Source organism: Harpia harpyja, chromosome 20 (assembly GCF_026419915.1).
Source record: "Harpia harpyja isolate bHarHar1 chromosome 20, bHarHar1 primary haplotype, whole genome shotgun sequence".
Classification (NCBI taxonomy): Eukaryota; Metazoa; Chordata; class Aves; order Accipitriformes; family Accipitridae; genus Harpia; species Harpia harpyja.
In genome coordinates this window covers 2816970-2832831 of record NC_068959.1, presented here as the reverse complement: position 1 = coordinate 2832831, position 15862 = coordinate 2816970, and the positions used below count along the sequence as shown (strand labels likewise).

The 15862-nt window shown below is 40.9% G+C and overlaps 1 protein-coding gene across 8 annotated transcripts in view; it reads right to left on the bottom strand.

Moving 5' to 3' along the window:
- Window positions 1–320: 320 nt before the first annotated feature.
- Window positions 321–15862, bottom strand: part of RAPGEF6 (Rap guanine nucleotide exchange factor 6) — a 133773-nt gene continuing 118231 nt past the window's right edge. For 6 of the 8 annotated variants that reach the window (XM_052816457.1, XM_052816460.1, XM_052816459.1 and 3 more), the window contains 4 exons: window positions 12401–12626; window positions 9932–10443; window positions 6193–6504; window positions 321–4524 (listed from right to left, as the gene is read on the bottom strand). In XM_052816457.1, coding sequence (XP_052672417.1) covers window positions 4499–4524; window positions 6193–6504; window positions 9932–10443; window positions 12401–12626 — 1076 coding nt within the window. In that variant the 3' untranslated portion in view covers window positions 321–4498. The remainder of the gene's footprint in view (window positions 4525–6192; window positions 6505–9931; window positions 10444–12400; window positions 12627–15862) is intronic. The other 2 variants (XM_052816462.1, XM_052816464.1) reach the window with 1 other exon arrangement.

Here is a 15862-nt window from a genome sequence, read left to right as displayed (position 1 = left end):
TGTCCCCCGCTCCCTCCCTGGGACGAGGGAGTCCCCGGTCCCCGCAGACACCCCTGCAGCCCCAGTGTCCCCAGCATCCCAGCCGCCGCACAGCAAAGGGGACCAACCCCAAACTCGGCTGGACCCCGAGCCAAAACCTGAGGGGCCATCGCTCACTGTGAGGACAAAAAAAAAAAAAAAAAAAAAAAAAAAATCACTCGGCGGCTGCTCCTCTCCGAGCCCGGGGTGAGCAACGCTCCCGCCAGGCTCTCCCCGGCTCCGCACCAACTCGACTCCCGTCCTTCGCCGGCTGCCAGAAAAGACCTGCTGAAAACCATTAATATATGTAGATTGTTTATTGATTCCAACATATTAATAGATTGGATAATAAACAGTACTTTTAAACATTCTCTTAACCAAAAATATAACAAATATTTACAATCACTCAGTAAAAATACAAAAAGCATACAGAGGCACTGTCTTTCTAAAAGACATAAGTGTTAAGAGGTATCAAAAAATAGGAGACAAACATTGCTTGTTACAGAATACTTTACAATCACTGACTTGTGCAGTACAATTGCTATTGGAATATCATTACATCTGTGCAGTTTTGCCAATATGCTCACATATTTAGAATTTAATTAATACCAAGCTAAACTGCATTCCAGGTATATCAAAAATAAAGAAAAAACAATAAAAAGCACAACATAAGCAAAAGCTGGGTTGGGAATTCAAGGTAGATCACCCTCTATACAAGCGTTCTAAAATATAATGTGTAAAGCTTTTCTAAAGAGAGAGTATCCCTTTTTTCTTCTGTTTTTGCAAAGGCAGTGGTGAGTTTATCCTTTAAAAAAAAAAAACTAATTCTAATGTTTTATAAAAACTTAAATGACAGGTTCATATTTCCACTGTTGCCCGCGACGAAATGACTTGGGAGATGATGAAAGAGAGGTTTTGCAACACCACTGATGCCATGCAGGTTCCTTCGGCAAGTGGCAGCGCTGACAGGTTCAGCCCTTGGGGAATGGGGACAGCCTTCACCTCCAGCGGGTGCAGGCAGGGTGCAGGCAGGGTGCAGGCAGCCCTCAGCACACCCATCCTGAGCAATGGGCTCTGACCATCTCCCAGTGAAGCATCACTCACCTCTGTGAAACTCCTAATGTAAGCGAAGGCAAAACAAAGGAGCCAGGAAAGCAGCAGGCTGCCCGTTGTTAGCAAACATCCACCCGTTCCTGCATGTCCACACTGCAAAAACGTGTACTGCAAATTATCTGCAGGCGTTGCCTTTCCTTTTTTTTTGTGTATCTGGGAGATGAAACCAGTACTCAGAGGCTCAGTGATCTCATTTTCCTTTTTGCAAATGGAGAGGCCAATTAAATTTGACAAAACTGCACTGCTTTTTTGGGAATTACTTGGAAGTTCAAGATCAATAAACCATAATGAAATACTGTGTGGTTAAATCACAAATAGCTGAAACACATCTTTCACCCGCAGTCAAGAGCAAACAAACAGCAGAAAGCGAGCAAACCAAGGTACGGCAGTGGAAGAACGTGGCACGAGGCATTTTAACTGTTCATTGAAATCAGAACCCAAGTCAGAGGAACCCGGTGGAGGTACCAAGTCAGGAATCTGCGATCCAGAAGACATCACTTCAATAAAGCAGTGCACAACGGGTACTAACCACCACCCTAATTCCATTTGAATTACTGAAAAAAGGGATAATGTCTCTTCAAATCCATACCAGACACACTACATTTGGCTATCGGCCCCGATCAATGTGATCGGTTGATTTAAAAACAAACAAACAAACAAAAATCCCAGCAAGGACCAGCAGAGGCAAGCCACACTGTGCGAGGCAGGAGAAGCAGAAGTAGTAGCTCATCTGTCCATAGTTTATGCATCATTTATTTACACCAGCTGTATTGGATATTAGGAAAATATGATTAGCGAGACTTTCACTTACTTTAAAAACTTTTCAGTGTCCTGAAAAGCCCTGCAGAACAGATGGATGCTGTTGATGTGCAAACACCACATTTTAATGGGCGATTTATTCAACTGCTCTTTCTGGCTGCCAGAGGAGACCCCAACCCCGCTCCCCGTATCCTCAAAGACAGCACTATCGCGTTTTGGGGGACAAAGGAAGCCACTTTAGTAACAACACCTCATCCCTTACACTTTTGTTCAACAGGCTGAAATAAACTACAGCTCAACACCCGAGGTCACGGGAACCGTATGATTTAATTTACCTGGCACAACACAGATGATTTTCTGACAAAACACGAAGCCTGTTGCGCACTCCACGGAAAAAAGTTAACAAGAAACTACAGCTGATGGTGGGATTGCTAGGACTTGGATTTATATCCCACAAAAATATCAGTTTAACAGTTATATTATCAACATTACATGTGCTGAAAATAATCGCTCTGCCCTGCATTGCTTTGACACTTTAATCTTTATTCATTAAGGCCTGTGCAGATTCATTATATTCATTAAGGCCTCAAAAAAGCAAAATGCATTCATTATGATACACCTCAACTGATTTTTAATATATTTTTTTCAACCATTTGCTCCTCAGATACTTGTGCCAAAAATTCATACAGCCGACCAATGAGTTATGAATTGGGCATCCCTTCCTCAGCACCGCTGTTCATTTACGTCTTCCAAATTCCAATCAATATGGGTAAGTTCCAGCCACACGGTAATATTGAACCTGGCACCGCTACGAATGGAGACACAGGCTGGGCCATACACATTCACCCAGTTTCATTAGTCCCAAGCTGCTATGGGGAAAGCACATCAAAGGCTTTGGGTTGGTTTTGGTACTTGTGTCATTTTCAGAATATGTTGCATTCACCTTGCACCCCCTGCACACATACAGAAAAAAAAAAAAAACCTTAAAGCTCTTCACAACTATGGATATAGAAATCATTTTTGAGGCACTGTAAAAATTACAAACATCTTCTTTCTAGCTTAGGCTGTAAACATCACAACAAAGATTTACAATTAAATGTTTAAATACATATTCACACATTCATGTCCAATTTTAACACTAGAATGGGGCATCATGTGCTAGAAGAAAGAAAGAAAGAAGCTGCAGGTATTTCCAGTTTTACCCCTCTGCGCTCTGGCTGGCTAAGCAAAATCAAACCACCAATTTATTTGACCATAGTCAAACTAGAGGATCACATGTTAATACTGGCTGGCTGTAAGTCAAAACTGTTACTGACATCAGCAACACCAGGATTTTTACCTAGGATTTAAAACAAAACGTTTTGAGATCACCTGTATTTTCCAGATGAACACAACAGGGTTTTTTAACCCATCATAAAATGCATTACACTCTTATATAAGCATTATGTCATTTAATACTCAGTTTCACAAATTTTACTGTGAAATGAAGGTGATTTATAATTTTTTTTTTTTTTTTTTTTTTTAAAGATAACCTTTGCACCTAAATCCTGTGCAACTCTGGTAAAAGGCCAGAATGCGTGGGATGATCTTAAAACCCACAACACACGGTTTAGTTTTGGTTTCTAGCAACACGCTTTGCATGCTGAACTCTGCAGGGCAAAACCTGGTTTAAGCTCTTTTGGGAAAGCTTCAAACTCCCCTAACAGCTCCCTGTGAGCTACGGCTTCCATATTTCAAATGATTACTTAACAGGGGAGGAGAGCAGAGCACCAACTATTGCCTTAGTTGGCTGGCAGCTAAAAAATTTCCAAAAATACTACAAGGGCGGAGGGGTTCTGCTGTGTCTGTGTAGGAGGGGAGCAGCAGACGGCAGGGCTGCCTGCCCCACACACGCCGCTCTGCGGGGCTTTGTGCTCTATTTATATTTTATCTAAAACCACTCTAAAATCCATGTATTTCTGCACCTGATAACATCCCGTTTCTAGTTTTCTGTGTTTGAGAGCACGACAGTTTATGTGTAGCTAATTTACTACCACATTGACTAAACATTTATATTAGCCAACCAGAGCACTGCCAACACAAATAAAGGAAATTACCATTAAAAAAAATTAAATTAATAAATTATTTTCAGATACTTCAGCAATGTCCTTTGCTTTTGCTGACATTTTGATATATTTTTTTTTCAAGTTCATAAAATAACACTCTTAGACTTATAATGGTCATGTAGAAAATAATGACGATGGAAAACTACCAAAGGATTATATGGTATCATACAGAAGAATGCTTCCAAGTTTCAAGTGGTGGTGACAACTGGTCTTCCCAAATGCACGAAGCCTGGTCCATCTCCGGATACCAACGTCGGTATCCAGGTAGTCAGTACGCTCCTTGAAAAGGGTTTTCTATTTCACAGGCAGAAATAGCTTGCTTAGGCGGTGGTAGACTGAAGTAAGGTAGAGAGATGTGATCCAACCCGTTCCATCTCGTCCGTGACAGAGGCAAACGCAACGTCTGAGGTTAGTAGCAGCAAGTTGTTAGCGTTCGCTAACAGAATCATGTGGTCCTTGTCCCCACATCCCTTGTGTTGTGGTTTACATAAATAGCCCAATGGTTAGACTGCTGATACTTGTTCATCTTCTGCAAAACAAGAAAGAAAAAAAAAAAAAAAAAAAAAAAAGTAAGTTATTCCATCAGCCCCCTGCCTCGGACGCAGAAGGTACAGAACAGTACCCAGTTATTATTTGATTACAGTGGTTCTGTGAAGACTTCACTAATTCATCGTGATGTTTTCACCATCTTAATCACTGACCACAATATATTCAGTATCACCTTTTATCAAATCCTCAAGTAGTCTGAGGTATTGTAATCATAGAATAAAGATGTATTGCAAAACAGAAAATTCCAGATCCTCCAAAAATTATTAGCATGCAGCTCCCAATATGCCAAAAGCTACGGGTTTGGGAGAAAAGCCAGTAAATTACTTCCCATCATGCAGTGAGCATTGTATTCCAAATAAAATTAACCAAGCACTTTAAAAATAGGTGTATCTAAAAGTGTATGGTTAAATTTAGTTCAGAAAAATTTGGATTAAAATGTTTGAAGCAATTACTTCCTTATTTTTACATCAAAAACATTTAATATCACAACTGAATTAATGCTGGGTAACTTCACATTTTACTGTAAATTTGAATTGCAGTAGTAATATATATGTTAAATACTGTTTACATATTTTAAAGGGCCAAGGTAGGATCATTTTGCATCAGAAATTGTTTTAATCTAAATCCACGCTCATTTTAAGCCAGACTGAAATTGAAGGAAACGACCACAATATTCTAATAAAATATGAGTTCACTAGCAAAGGGTACAGAGAGATCGCATCAGTGCATAGGTTTTAAAAGCAAATCAGCAGATACACAATTAAGTAGAAATTCCCCTAACTTGAAGTTAGCTTTGACACAATATAAGAGCAGTCTTTTTCAGGAAAACCTCTTGCAATTTTGGTCACCCAATACATGCCATGCTCGGCAGCATTGTTTGTTGCTTCAAACAAGATCATGAAGAATTTAAGTGGAAGAGACACTGTCAGGCCAAGCTGGGCTGAGAATTCAAGTTTTCTCAAATGCACTTTTCAGAAGAACAGAAATTCACTGTTATTTTGTTCAACATTTTTAAAATCAGTCTCCAGAAATCTCTCTTGAAGAATAAGGCAGCTTAATGCTAGCACACGAGAATACAAATGTGAAATGAGTTAAGAATGTATAACGCCCCACCAAATCCAAATTCAAAATACTCGGTTTAGGTCATCATCCTCATGCCATTCTAGAACAGTGGGACGTCAGTTAATCAACCCAGAGAGGCTGGAGTTTTTCTGCATGTAATTTATAGCCTGACAGCATCGCTTAAAGTCATCATCACCACGGAGAGGGGACAGATTTTAAAGGAAAAAAAACCATAGTATCTACATGCTCTTAAGTGTCTCAGTTGTGCTTTGGGAGATCTCATATGTATATTTTTATATATATTTATTTATATATAATTTAGAGTCTGTTCGGTGTCAACATGCTTTTTCTACAAGGAAGGCATTCTTTTTTTTTTTTTTTTTTAAAACATGTATATATATATGCATACATATATGCATGTGTATACAGCCATACAAACATATTTGTGTATTTAGAGATTAATCAAGTTTTAATCTCCAAGAATGACCAAGAGAAAGCCCAGAACATCGTTGGGAAGTAAACACTGCACAGACCAGATTCACACAGCAGTTCACTTAACATCTACCGAGTCAGGTGTTGCACATACCATCCTCTTCACTATCTGCGTCAGTCATATCTGCTAGTTTGGGGTTGGACGGCTGCCGACTATGCCACTGAGGCATCTTCGATGAAATACAGGCCACCGGTTCACTACCGAGAGAAGCTGATGAAAGTCTAGAGAGGTCACTGTGCAGCATCTTTGACCTCTGCACTGCCACACTATAGTCTGGAGGTTTTAGGTGTGGGTGGTGGGGCGATCCTTCCTTTATGTCCGCTAAAGAAATCCCCATATATCCCGGAGGGGTGGGCGGTGGCTCCCTATACCTATCGTCCTTCTTAGGTGAGGTGACACAGTACACTGGCACAAGAAATAAGCAATGGAAATGTTAAAGAAGAAAACAAAGGAAACAAAACGTTAAAAAATCATGAAATGTTACAATGGCAAAACAGAAACTGATAACAAAATGCAAATGCAGAAACACTGGTTATAACGACAGCAGCAGGTATTTATGCTTTCATTTATGTTTTCTACTTATTTTAAGAAGTCAGAGTAGCAACAGAACCCACGAACTCATTAGGCAAGATGCCAGTCGAGTGGAAACAGGACTATAACCTTCTCCACATTCAACTTGCAATAGCAGCGCCCATTACACTCCCTACTCCTGCGGCACCGCTCCACCGCGGGATGCCAAGGAGCTCCACGGTACGGACGGGGAGCCAGCACGGCAATGCTGCCGGCTGAGGCTGCTCCCACTCTCTGTTACAGGCTGGGAAATTGAAACAAAAGAAATTACGGGAACTAGCCCGAAGTTACTTTGCACAGCATGCTAGAGACCGATAGCAAGAACTGTTGGTTGACTTCAACAACATCCACTTCATCACCCATCAGTGGCTTAACAGAAATTCATTATAATAAAATATCACTGTATCAATTCATCTGTAATCAGACATTAAACCACCCAATCAGCTATTCTATAGGAAGAAAAAAACCCTAGTATCACATGAAACTGCTTCTATGAGGCAAACTGTATATAGAGCCTGCATTCCTTATTTTGCATTTTCTAATAGTAAACAATGGCTTATCATGCCCATAGTTTCCTTCCCCATTCATCAGCAGTTCAGGTCACACAGACTCTCAAACCAAAGCTTAACTTTTTTTAAGTTCCCTTCCCTCCCACCCACCCCCAGGTCTGGGGCTCATGTGCATGTTAAATTGGGCTTTTTCCAGGTACATGCTGCAACAGGAGCGTTTCAAAGCTAGGGTAATTTTTAAAATCTATTAGTTGAGTGAATTTGCATTCTTCTTGTGGATACATTTTAAACACTGCACGTTCATTAGTTTCATTTATTTCAGCAACTGTAGTATTTTCTTATCTTACAAGAATGTGAAAGGGTGAAAATAAAGGAGTATTTCTGATTGTGTTCTGGACTTGCGAGATTCTGGGTGTTGGTATCAGGAATGAGAAATGGCTCCTACCTGATGGCCTCGGTTCATGCTTGGGCTTATAGGAAAATAAAGAAAACTGAATCCACATAGTCTGGGTTTTAGCAGATACATGCGGGTACAGGCAGAGATTTATACTTAAGGAATTAACTTAAGGGATTGACTTAAAGGAATCATTTTCATTCAACTAGCATTTAACTGGCCCCCTATGAGAAAGCAGGGGAAGCGACGGAGACTTTCTTCTCCCTGAAGGGCTGGGGAAGGGCTGGGTCCTCCAAGCAAACCCCCCACGTTCGGTTTTCGTTGGTTTTGCAGGAGGACTGACAAGGGTGGGTAGAGTCTCCTTTAAAGGAGAAAGCTACAGGCTTCCTAGAGCTAATACCTAGCCTACTGTAATAACAAAAGTAGGAATAACATGCCCTTTTGTAAAGCTCCCATTCGTAATACGTTACGAATTCTATCACAATAAAACATTCTAAGAACATTTAATGTCCACAGCATTAAGTGTCCATAATTTCTGACACCCACCCACAGCCTCGGGAGGTTACAAAACCCTTTCACAAGGAGTCCCCCTTCCCAAGCAGCTGATTACTCAAATATTTACTTTGTAAAGAAAATAGGGTGAAATTCCACACAGTGGTTAAGGCAAATGTTACTGAAAGGCAGCAATATAAATTTTAATGTCTACTATAGGTAAAAGTAACGGAAAAGCTTTTCCCTTTGGATGTACAGCAATGGCACGTCACCATTCCACAACTTCTCTGCTGCTAAAGCAAAGGTTGCAGCAAGAAACGTTCGATGTTGCAGAGGGCAGAGATGCACGTGAAGTTATGAAGCCACCACATTTATGGATTATGCCAAGACCACATTCTGCCGTTAATATGTGGGCAGTGCCTTTCCAGCTCCATTTTAAAGGTTTCAGGCAAGAAAGCTTGTGCCAATTCTTTTGGGGGACTATTCAACACCAACGCTCATTAAGCAAACGAACTGAAGATTCTTCTTTTGTTTACAATATTCTGAACTCATGCAGTCATTACAGACTCTGGCAACAAGCTGTTCGTAGAGAATAAGCAAATGGTGAAATAAAGTGAAAGTATCTTTGGCATATTGTATGATGGTGAATAGCTAACAGATTTGCATTTGCAAACTAGAAATTATATCCACCTATATCAGATCTTTGCTTAAGTAGACATACGCACGCTCTACTGAAGCAGGTTGCTGAGTGTTTCGTACCGGTGTGCTATGACTGCACAAAGGAGGCAAGCTGTATGATGCAGTATGTAAACAGAATTAAAAAGAAGGGGAAGAGCTGTGAGGAAAGATAGCATGTACTGAATAGCTAACATGTCATCTCCTAAAACAACTCGGAGGCTTATGAGCAGCTTTGAAAGGCTACAAGCGCAGAGCACATGCCCAGGAGCGAGCTGTAAGCAGGTTTTCTGCAAGGCTCCACCAAACTGCCTTTCTTCTATAAAGCCAAGGAGGAGGATTGCAATCCAAGACCTCCACCCTACGTGCGATGTTTATTCAGGTAATTACCTTTGATAACATAAACCCCTCTAGCAATCTAGTCAGTAATTAAATTGCATTTCAGCTGCACCCTTGACTTATAGTCTAGAAAGCTTTGCACTCCATGTTTTATCTTGCTCCTAACCCAGTTCCTTTAGTTTTGGCTGCTGAACTCACTAGGTCAGGGAAAGAACATCTTGCTCGGTAGAACTATGCATCTTTGAAAACACATTTTATAAGTTTTTCTCCTTTCATATGTAGCCAAACTGCAGCTGTATAACCAAATAAATGACAGTTTAACATAGCAAAGACAGGAAGGGAATCTGCTTTGCCCTTGAGCTTCCAGAGACAGAAGCCCTGTGGATGAAAGGTGCCTCGGCTCCAGAGAGCTGGGAGAGCTCTGCACCTCTCAGCAGTCATGCTCTTCCCTCTCCGGTTCATGGAAGTCTGTATTATATGGACTTCAAGAAGCCACGCTCGTTGCTCCTTGCCAGAGGAACGTCTACTACAGTGACGAGTGTTTCCAAAATCATCCAAAAAAATAAATGGCCATACTACAGAGAGGAACTGCCTGACATTTTCATGAAGACAGTTCTCCTGCAGACCCATAAAGTGACTGGGAAGCGGACAGGTGTATTATTTCAATTTTCCTAATGCAAAAGAAGGTGGCTTGAAAACACACTGTCTGCATAGTCTTCTGATTAAAGCCACATGTAAAGCTGAATTTAACATGCCATCCAGCCCCCAGACCTGCTGATGTCATTTCTTAACAACTCAATATCAAAATGAAAAACAGATGTAGAAGCTTCCATAAGTTATTGGCTTGGCTTACCTATCAGGCCTTTTTCTGTACTCGAAGTAACAGTTTTGTAAGTTGTATCAGCGCCTGGTTTAGAGTCCAAAACCTCCGCCTGCTCTGCTGTAGAGTTCTCCAGCCCCCTCCGCTTAATTGTCCCATAGTTTGTTTCGTAGGTGTCCGACAGCGAGCTGGAGGAGGCCCAGCTCTGCCGAGACTGATCGAGCTCCACGCTGGCTTTCGACTGCCTGTTGGTTTTGGAAAAGGCTTCAGAATACAAATAAGCCTCCTCTGAGTAACAGTTTGTGGGATCGACTTCAGCTATAGGTCCGTCCAGCTGGGTGTGACGGTAAGAATTGAGGAGATCCCAGCTCTTCTGGTTTGGGATATTCTGGAAGTTGTCATGAGAACTACTTGAGCATGACGTCCAGCTTCCCCGGCCGCTATCTGCTGCCTCTACCGTGATATGTTCATGGGAGATCTCCTCGCTGCTCATGGAGGACGTGAAAGCCATCCCTCTGATGAGAGCAGGCCTACTGATTGACCAGCTATGTTTGAAAACAACAGAAATCAGAAAAAAACAACTCATAAGCTTTTACAATAAGAGTGACATACTCAGACACAATTATCCGGCTTTAAAGACAACTAAAGGGGTTTTAAAGTAGGTAGGCACACGGGAACACTGACAAGAGACACCATTATTCCCGACTCTTTACTTCACATGGCAGCAGGGAAGCTATTCCCAAGGGAATAAGAAGTCTGCAACAGGCATTTACAGGCTTGACCCCAGATCCACAAAAATCTGGTCCACAGAAGCCTTCCTTTATCAGTTACAGCAATACAGCGACTGAGAGAAAGCAGAGGAGTAATCACCTCTTAGTTTCAGGCTACTACCACCTTCTTTGCATTTATAAACTAAAACCAAAATAAGCGTTTAGAATAAAAAACAACTCCTTCCCTGGCAGCGACAAAGTTGTTTAGACAGAGTGGAGGTAGTTGTATTTCAAGTACATTTGGAATTATTGGGCATAAATAACATTTGTGGAAACGATGTGGAGTGACAGATTCTGAAAACGCAAGTACAAAATTTCTTGTTTCAAGAAATGGCTGCTAAAAGCTCTAATCCCTGTCAATGCATCATTAAGGGGAAAAAAATAAAGCCAGGTTTGCATGAATTTAGAATACATGAAGTTATGATTGCTAGACATTATTCAAGTCTCTTAACTATTTCTGGTTATGTTCACAAACACATGGGCAGCACAACATTAAAATTCAACACTATCCCTCAGCAGTTTACTGACATGTTGTGAAATCGAGGAACACTTCTTCGAAATGTGCAAACAACTTTTTTTCCTTGCTTTTCTAAGTTTAGCATAAAAACTGCTTTCTTCCCTCCAAACCCCACTGAAACTAAGGCATAAAGGAACAACCACAAAACATGAACAATCTGCTTTTAATTTGCAAAGAGAAGAGTGAGTTTAGAGGGCAGCAGTGTCCTTGGTGCAATTCCCTCTACTTCAGCCACCACTGAAGGTGGCTTTTCATAGCCAGTATGAAGGGGCATTTCGCTCAGTACACTGTTACTGTTCTGACTTAACTCTCAGTGTGCGTATGCCTTTTAGAAAAGGGAATTATTTTTGTTTATGAAGCACATCTTTAAATTCCCATTTTAGCCCAATGAAATAAACCGAATCACTAATTTCTTAAGAGCTGCATCACTTTAGCAAAGCATACACTAATAAGCTTTTTTACAGGGGAGAGACCACCACAGAATACTGGTGTATTATAATCAATTATACAGGAACAACATACAGCTCTTTATAGAGTGCAATCATAAAAAACTTATATTGCTTTAGAGATAAGCTATAAAAATTAGTAAGGAGCAACTCCACTGACTTGAATCCACAACATTTGAGAACAGAATACGCTCTCCCAAGGAATCCTTAAATCCTATGGATCAAGGCTTAACATCTAGTAAGACAAAACCAAAAATTTCCAGTTCGATGTGGCGTCTCAGGACAAGTTCTCATTGCACTAAAGTAACAAGACCTTGTGTGTGGAAACTCTGAGGAAGACAGCAGCAGAAGGCTTCCAGTCCACCTAAGCAACAAATGATAATAATGAAAATCCTTAAAAACCACATTAGAGTGTATTAAGTGACTGGCACTGCTGACTCAGAGAGAATTGATAATATCCTATTCCTGTTCTGCTGTCTCTCACTACTGGACTAATTTGTTAAGTATCGTCCTAGCTTTTAACACATTCACAGTCTCCTGCAAAAGACATCCATCTGAACCCCACCGATGGGAACAAGCTGTTGTCTACCCAAGTAATACTGCAAGTTTCTTGGGAAAACAAGCTCTTCCCATACAGAGGAACCAGTACTCCAGCTTCTAGCAAGAGCTTAATAACCACAGTAGAGTGCATAACTGTGTCCCGACCAAAGCTTTGTTACCCTTTCTAACACCAGGACACCGAGCCCAACCAAAAGCAGTTGCATCTTACCCTGGGCACGGCTGGCCATAATCAGCCATCGGCTGAGGATGCTCTTTTCTCTCTGCCCCCCCCGAATCCACCACAATAAGAGACTGGGACAAACTCCTCTCGTCCTGCAGCGCTGCTGACATTGAGTCCACTGAGCAGTTGCTCACAATGCTGGAGCGGGATGAAATCTCACTGTGACTGGAATCCGAGAAGTTATCAGATTTAGTGGAAGGTATGAGGGCGTAGCCTAAAGGAGAGAAGAGAACGTCTTGGTCAAAGAGCAATTCCAGTTTACTAGGTACAACAACAAAGTATTGACACACACATTTCAGCAAGGATATTTAAAAGAAAAAACAATCAAACCCTGTTTACATACAATCGGTCCACTGAACTTTTTAGGGTACTAAAGCTTCTAGCACCTATCAGCATCTATCACTGTAGTTTATTAATGCAAGCCTGGTGACACCAATAACCTACCTGCAACTCCACTACTCTCCAGACCAGAAGGTTAAACCTACATAAACAGGATCAACAGTTGCAGCATCAATAGTGGGTGGATGGATCAGATGTCTCCAATTTTGCAGGCACTGAGTCCTCTAGTATAAACACAGTGCATTTCCCACTATCCCTCTGCCCTACTGTCACGTGAGACTCAAAAAAAGTTTTTGGCAGTGGATGAGGAGACGCTGACTAAGGTAAAAGCCAGCTATTAGCACTCAGGGATTAGCCATATGGTCCACTTCAGTTTTATAATCTGTTCCAAAATTAACAGAGAAGGAAGCAAAAGCAGGAAATACAACTTTGGCAGGAGTTAGACCAGACGGCAGCGTTGCTCCCGCAGAAGGGAAATAGCTGAAGACCTCAACAGTTTCAGGGCAAAATACATAATGCATTTTTTCTGCTTTCTTACCCTTAGCCTCAAATAACTTCTTTCAAACACTAATGTGTATAGCCTCATATATCCAACACCTCCTCTTCCTATTACCTGGAGTGAACATAAGAGACTACTATATTGGGGACTTCCATGGGCTCTGGCTACCTATATCCTGTAGACACTTCTGCTGGTACAGTTAAAGTGATTCCAGATGGGACACCTGTCCCCAGGCTGCATCAGAAAAAGCCCTTAGCATGGACAACTTGCCTAAATCATTTATTTTGATGACCTTAGAGAATCAGGGAAAGAACTGAAATCAACTGAACTTGGCAAAGTGCATCTGGGCTGGTCTGAGGGAAACCACGCTGAAGTCCTTCAGGTTTAGTGCCTGGTCTCCCTCCACACAGGGCAACCTAAAAGTTGAGCCATGTATCTAAGAGCATTGTCTGAATGCTTCTTGAACACTGACAGGCTTGGGGCCATGACCACTTCCCTGGGCAGCTTGTTCCAGTGCTTGACCAGCCCCTCAGTGAAGAACTTTTTCCCTAATATTCAGTCTGAACTTCAAGCTTCCCTTCATGAACCCATGTTGGCTTTGACTCATGACCGCATGGTCTTCAAGCATTTCTCAGTAACTCCCAGAATAATCTTCTCCATCATTTTAGCTGGCACTGAAGTGAGACTGACAGGCTTATAATTACCAGGGTCGTCTTTCTTGCCTTCCTTGAAAATTGGAATAACACTTGCTAGCTTCCAGTTGACTGGGACCTTCTCCAGAGTCCCAAGATCATTGACAAATAACTGAGAGAGGTCTAGCAATAACATCATCTGACTCTTTCAGTACCCTGGGATGAATCCCATCAGGCCCCATAGACTTATGGGCCTTCAGTTGCAGCAGCAAATTTAGGATGTTCAGATTTCAAGCTCTCTGGAGTATTCATCTCTTTAGGTAAGCCCATGCACCATCTCACGGGCAGACCAAAGTTCATTCTCTTGTGCTGTCAGGCAACAAAATCAGGAAGTATCTGTTAAATCGGTTTGCCTTTTTTTTTTTTTTTTTTTTTTTAAATAAAGAAACCTCAAAACTTTTTGCTTCCAATAACTCTGGCCCACAGTTGCGGTTTGTTCCCCTTTATCTGAGGGCAAAAGGTCTTGGATTAAGGACTGTGGTGTTGTTTTGGAGTTTGTAAATTTAAATATTTTTTTCTTTAAGTTCCCAGTGGGTTTCTCTATAGCAAATCCACTGCACCTCAGGAAATATACTCCCTGCCTTCACTAGGAGAACAGAGTCTATGATATGCCTTACATTACGTGCATAAATTTACAAAAGTAGAACCTTTATTTGAAAATACTGGATCATAAACTGCTTCATGTATAGGTAAACCAGCATCTGTAAATTAATCAAAACATGGTCTTTCTTTACAGGAGACCACGTTAATACACTGTTGACACAGTCCTCAGATATGCATTTTTTCCCAAATTCCTACCAATCACTCGATTTCTCACTTCATTTCTACCTACATGTGCCTTTGAGCTGGACTGCCACATATTTACATCAATTAGGTGAAAATGTGAAATGACCAGGCAGTGTAAAAGCCACGCCAGTGATACACACAACTTAATACAGAAGATTGATGCCAGTAAGTTTGTAAAAAATACAGAGATCATATAATATGGCATCTGGAGCCACTGGTATACATACCATTGAGCATACAGCTCAATTTGAGAGATTTCACAGCTTAAGCTTGATTATTGCTGTACAATTTTAAGAGCAAATATGAGCATTAAATATCAATATTATCAAACTGAAGAACTGAACCTTATGAATGAAAAAACCCCATACTTAAGACCAGCATTTTTAAGATTAAATTTCAGTTTCCTTTCCTTTGACAATAATTAATACCTCATATTCTTTACTTTGTCTAACGGACTCCTTAAAATTAACACAACTGTACTGCAGTAAGAAACGTTCTCACAGTGCATCTTAATTCTAAGGCACTCTCTTCAAGAACTTCAAAAATCTGGAGAACAAAAGGACTCCTCTTCATTAAAGAGATTAACACTATCTGAAAGCTGAGTCATTGAATAACAGCACATGTATATAAACAGACTAAATGCAAGTCTTTGCTGGGCTGAAAAGGTTAGCAGAAGAAGATGTGACCAATGCAAACATACACCAACACTGGAAGTGAGCATTCAATTTACACCATATGAGGGACTATCTAGAGTCTATTTAAGAGAACGTTGCAGAACTTACTGTTTCATTGGCATTTGCGAAACACTAAGTAACAGAACTGCCACTGTACCTGTTCCTTGATTTTCTAAACTTCACATTATTGTCTTCACTGCACTGTAAGGGTGATTAGCTATAAATAACTGACACAAATATCTGGAAGGGAAGCACATTAAACAGCTTAAACACGTAAATGAATAATGCTAAAATAACGTAGATAAAAATCAGTATATCGGACACAAAGTGGACATCGTAGTCTTTCTTCTAAAAATACATCATATAGTCTTCCTTCTCCTTCTAGACTTCATGCATAGGCAGTAAGATGTCCACAGACTGCTGTTGCTATAGATACTTGCTGTACTCAGAGCATCACTGT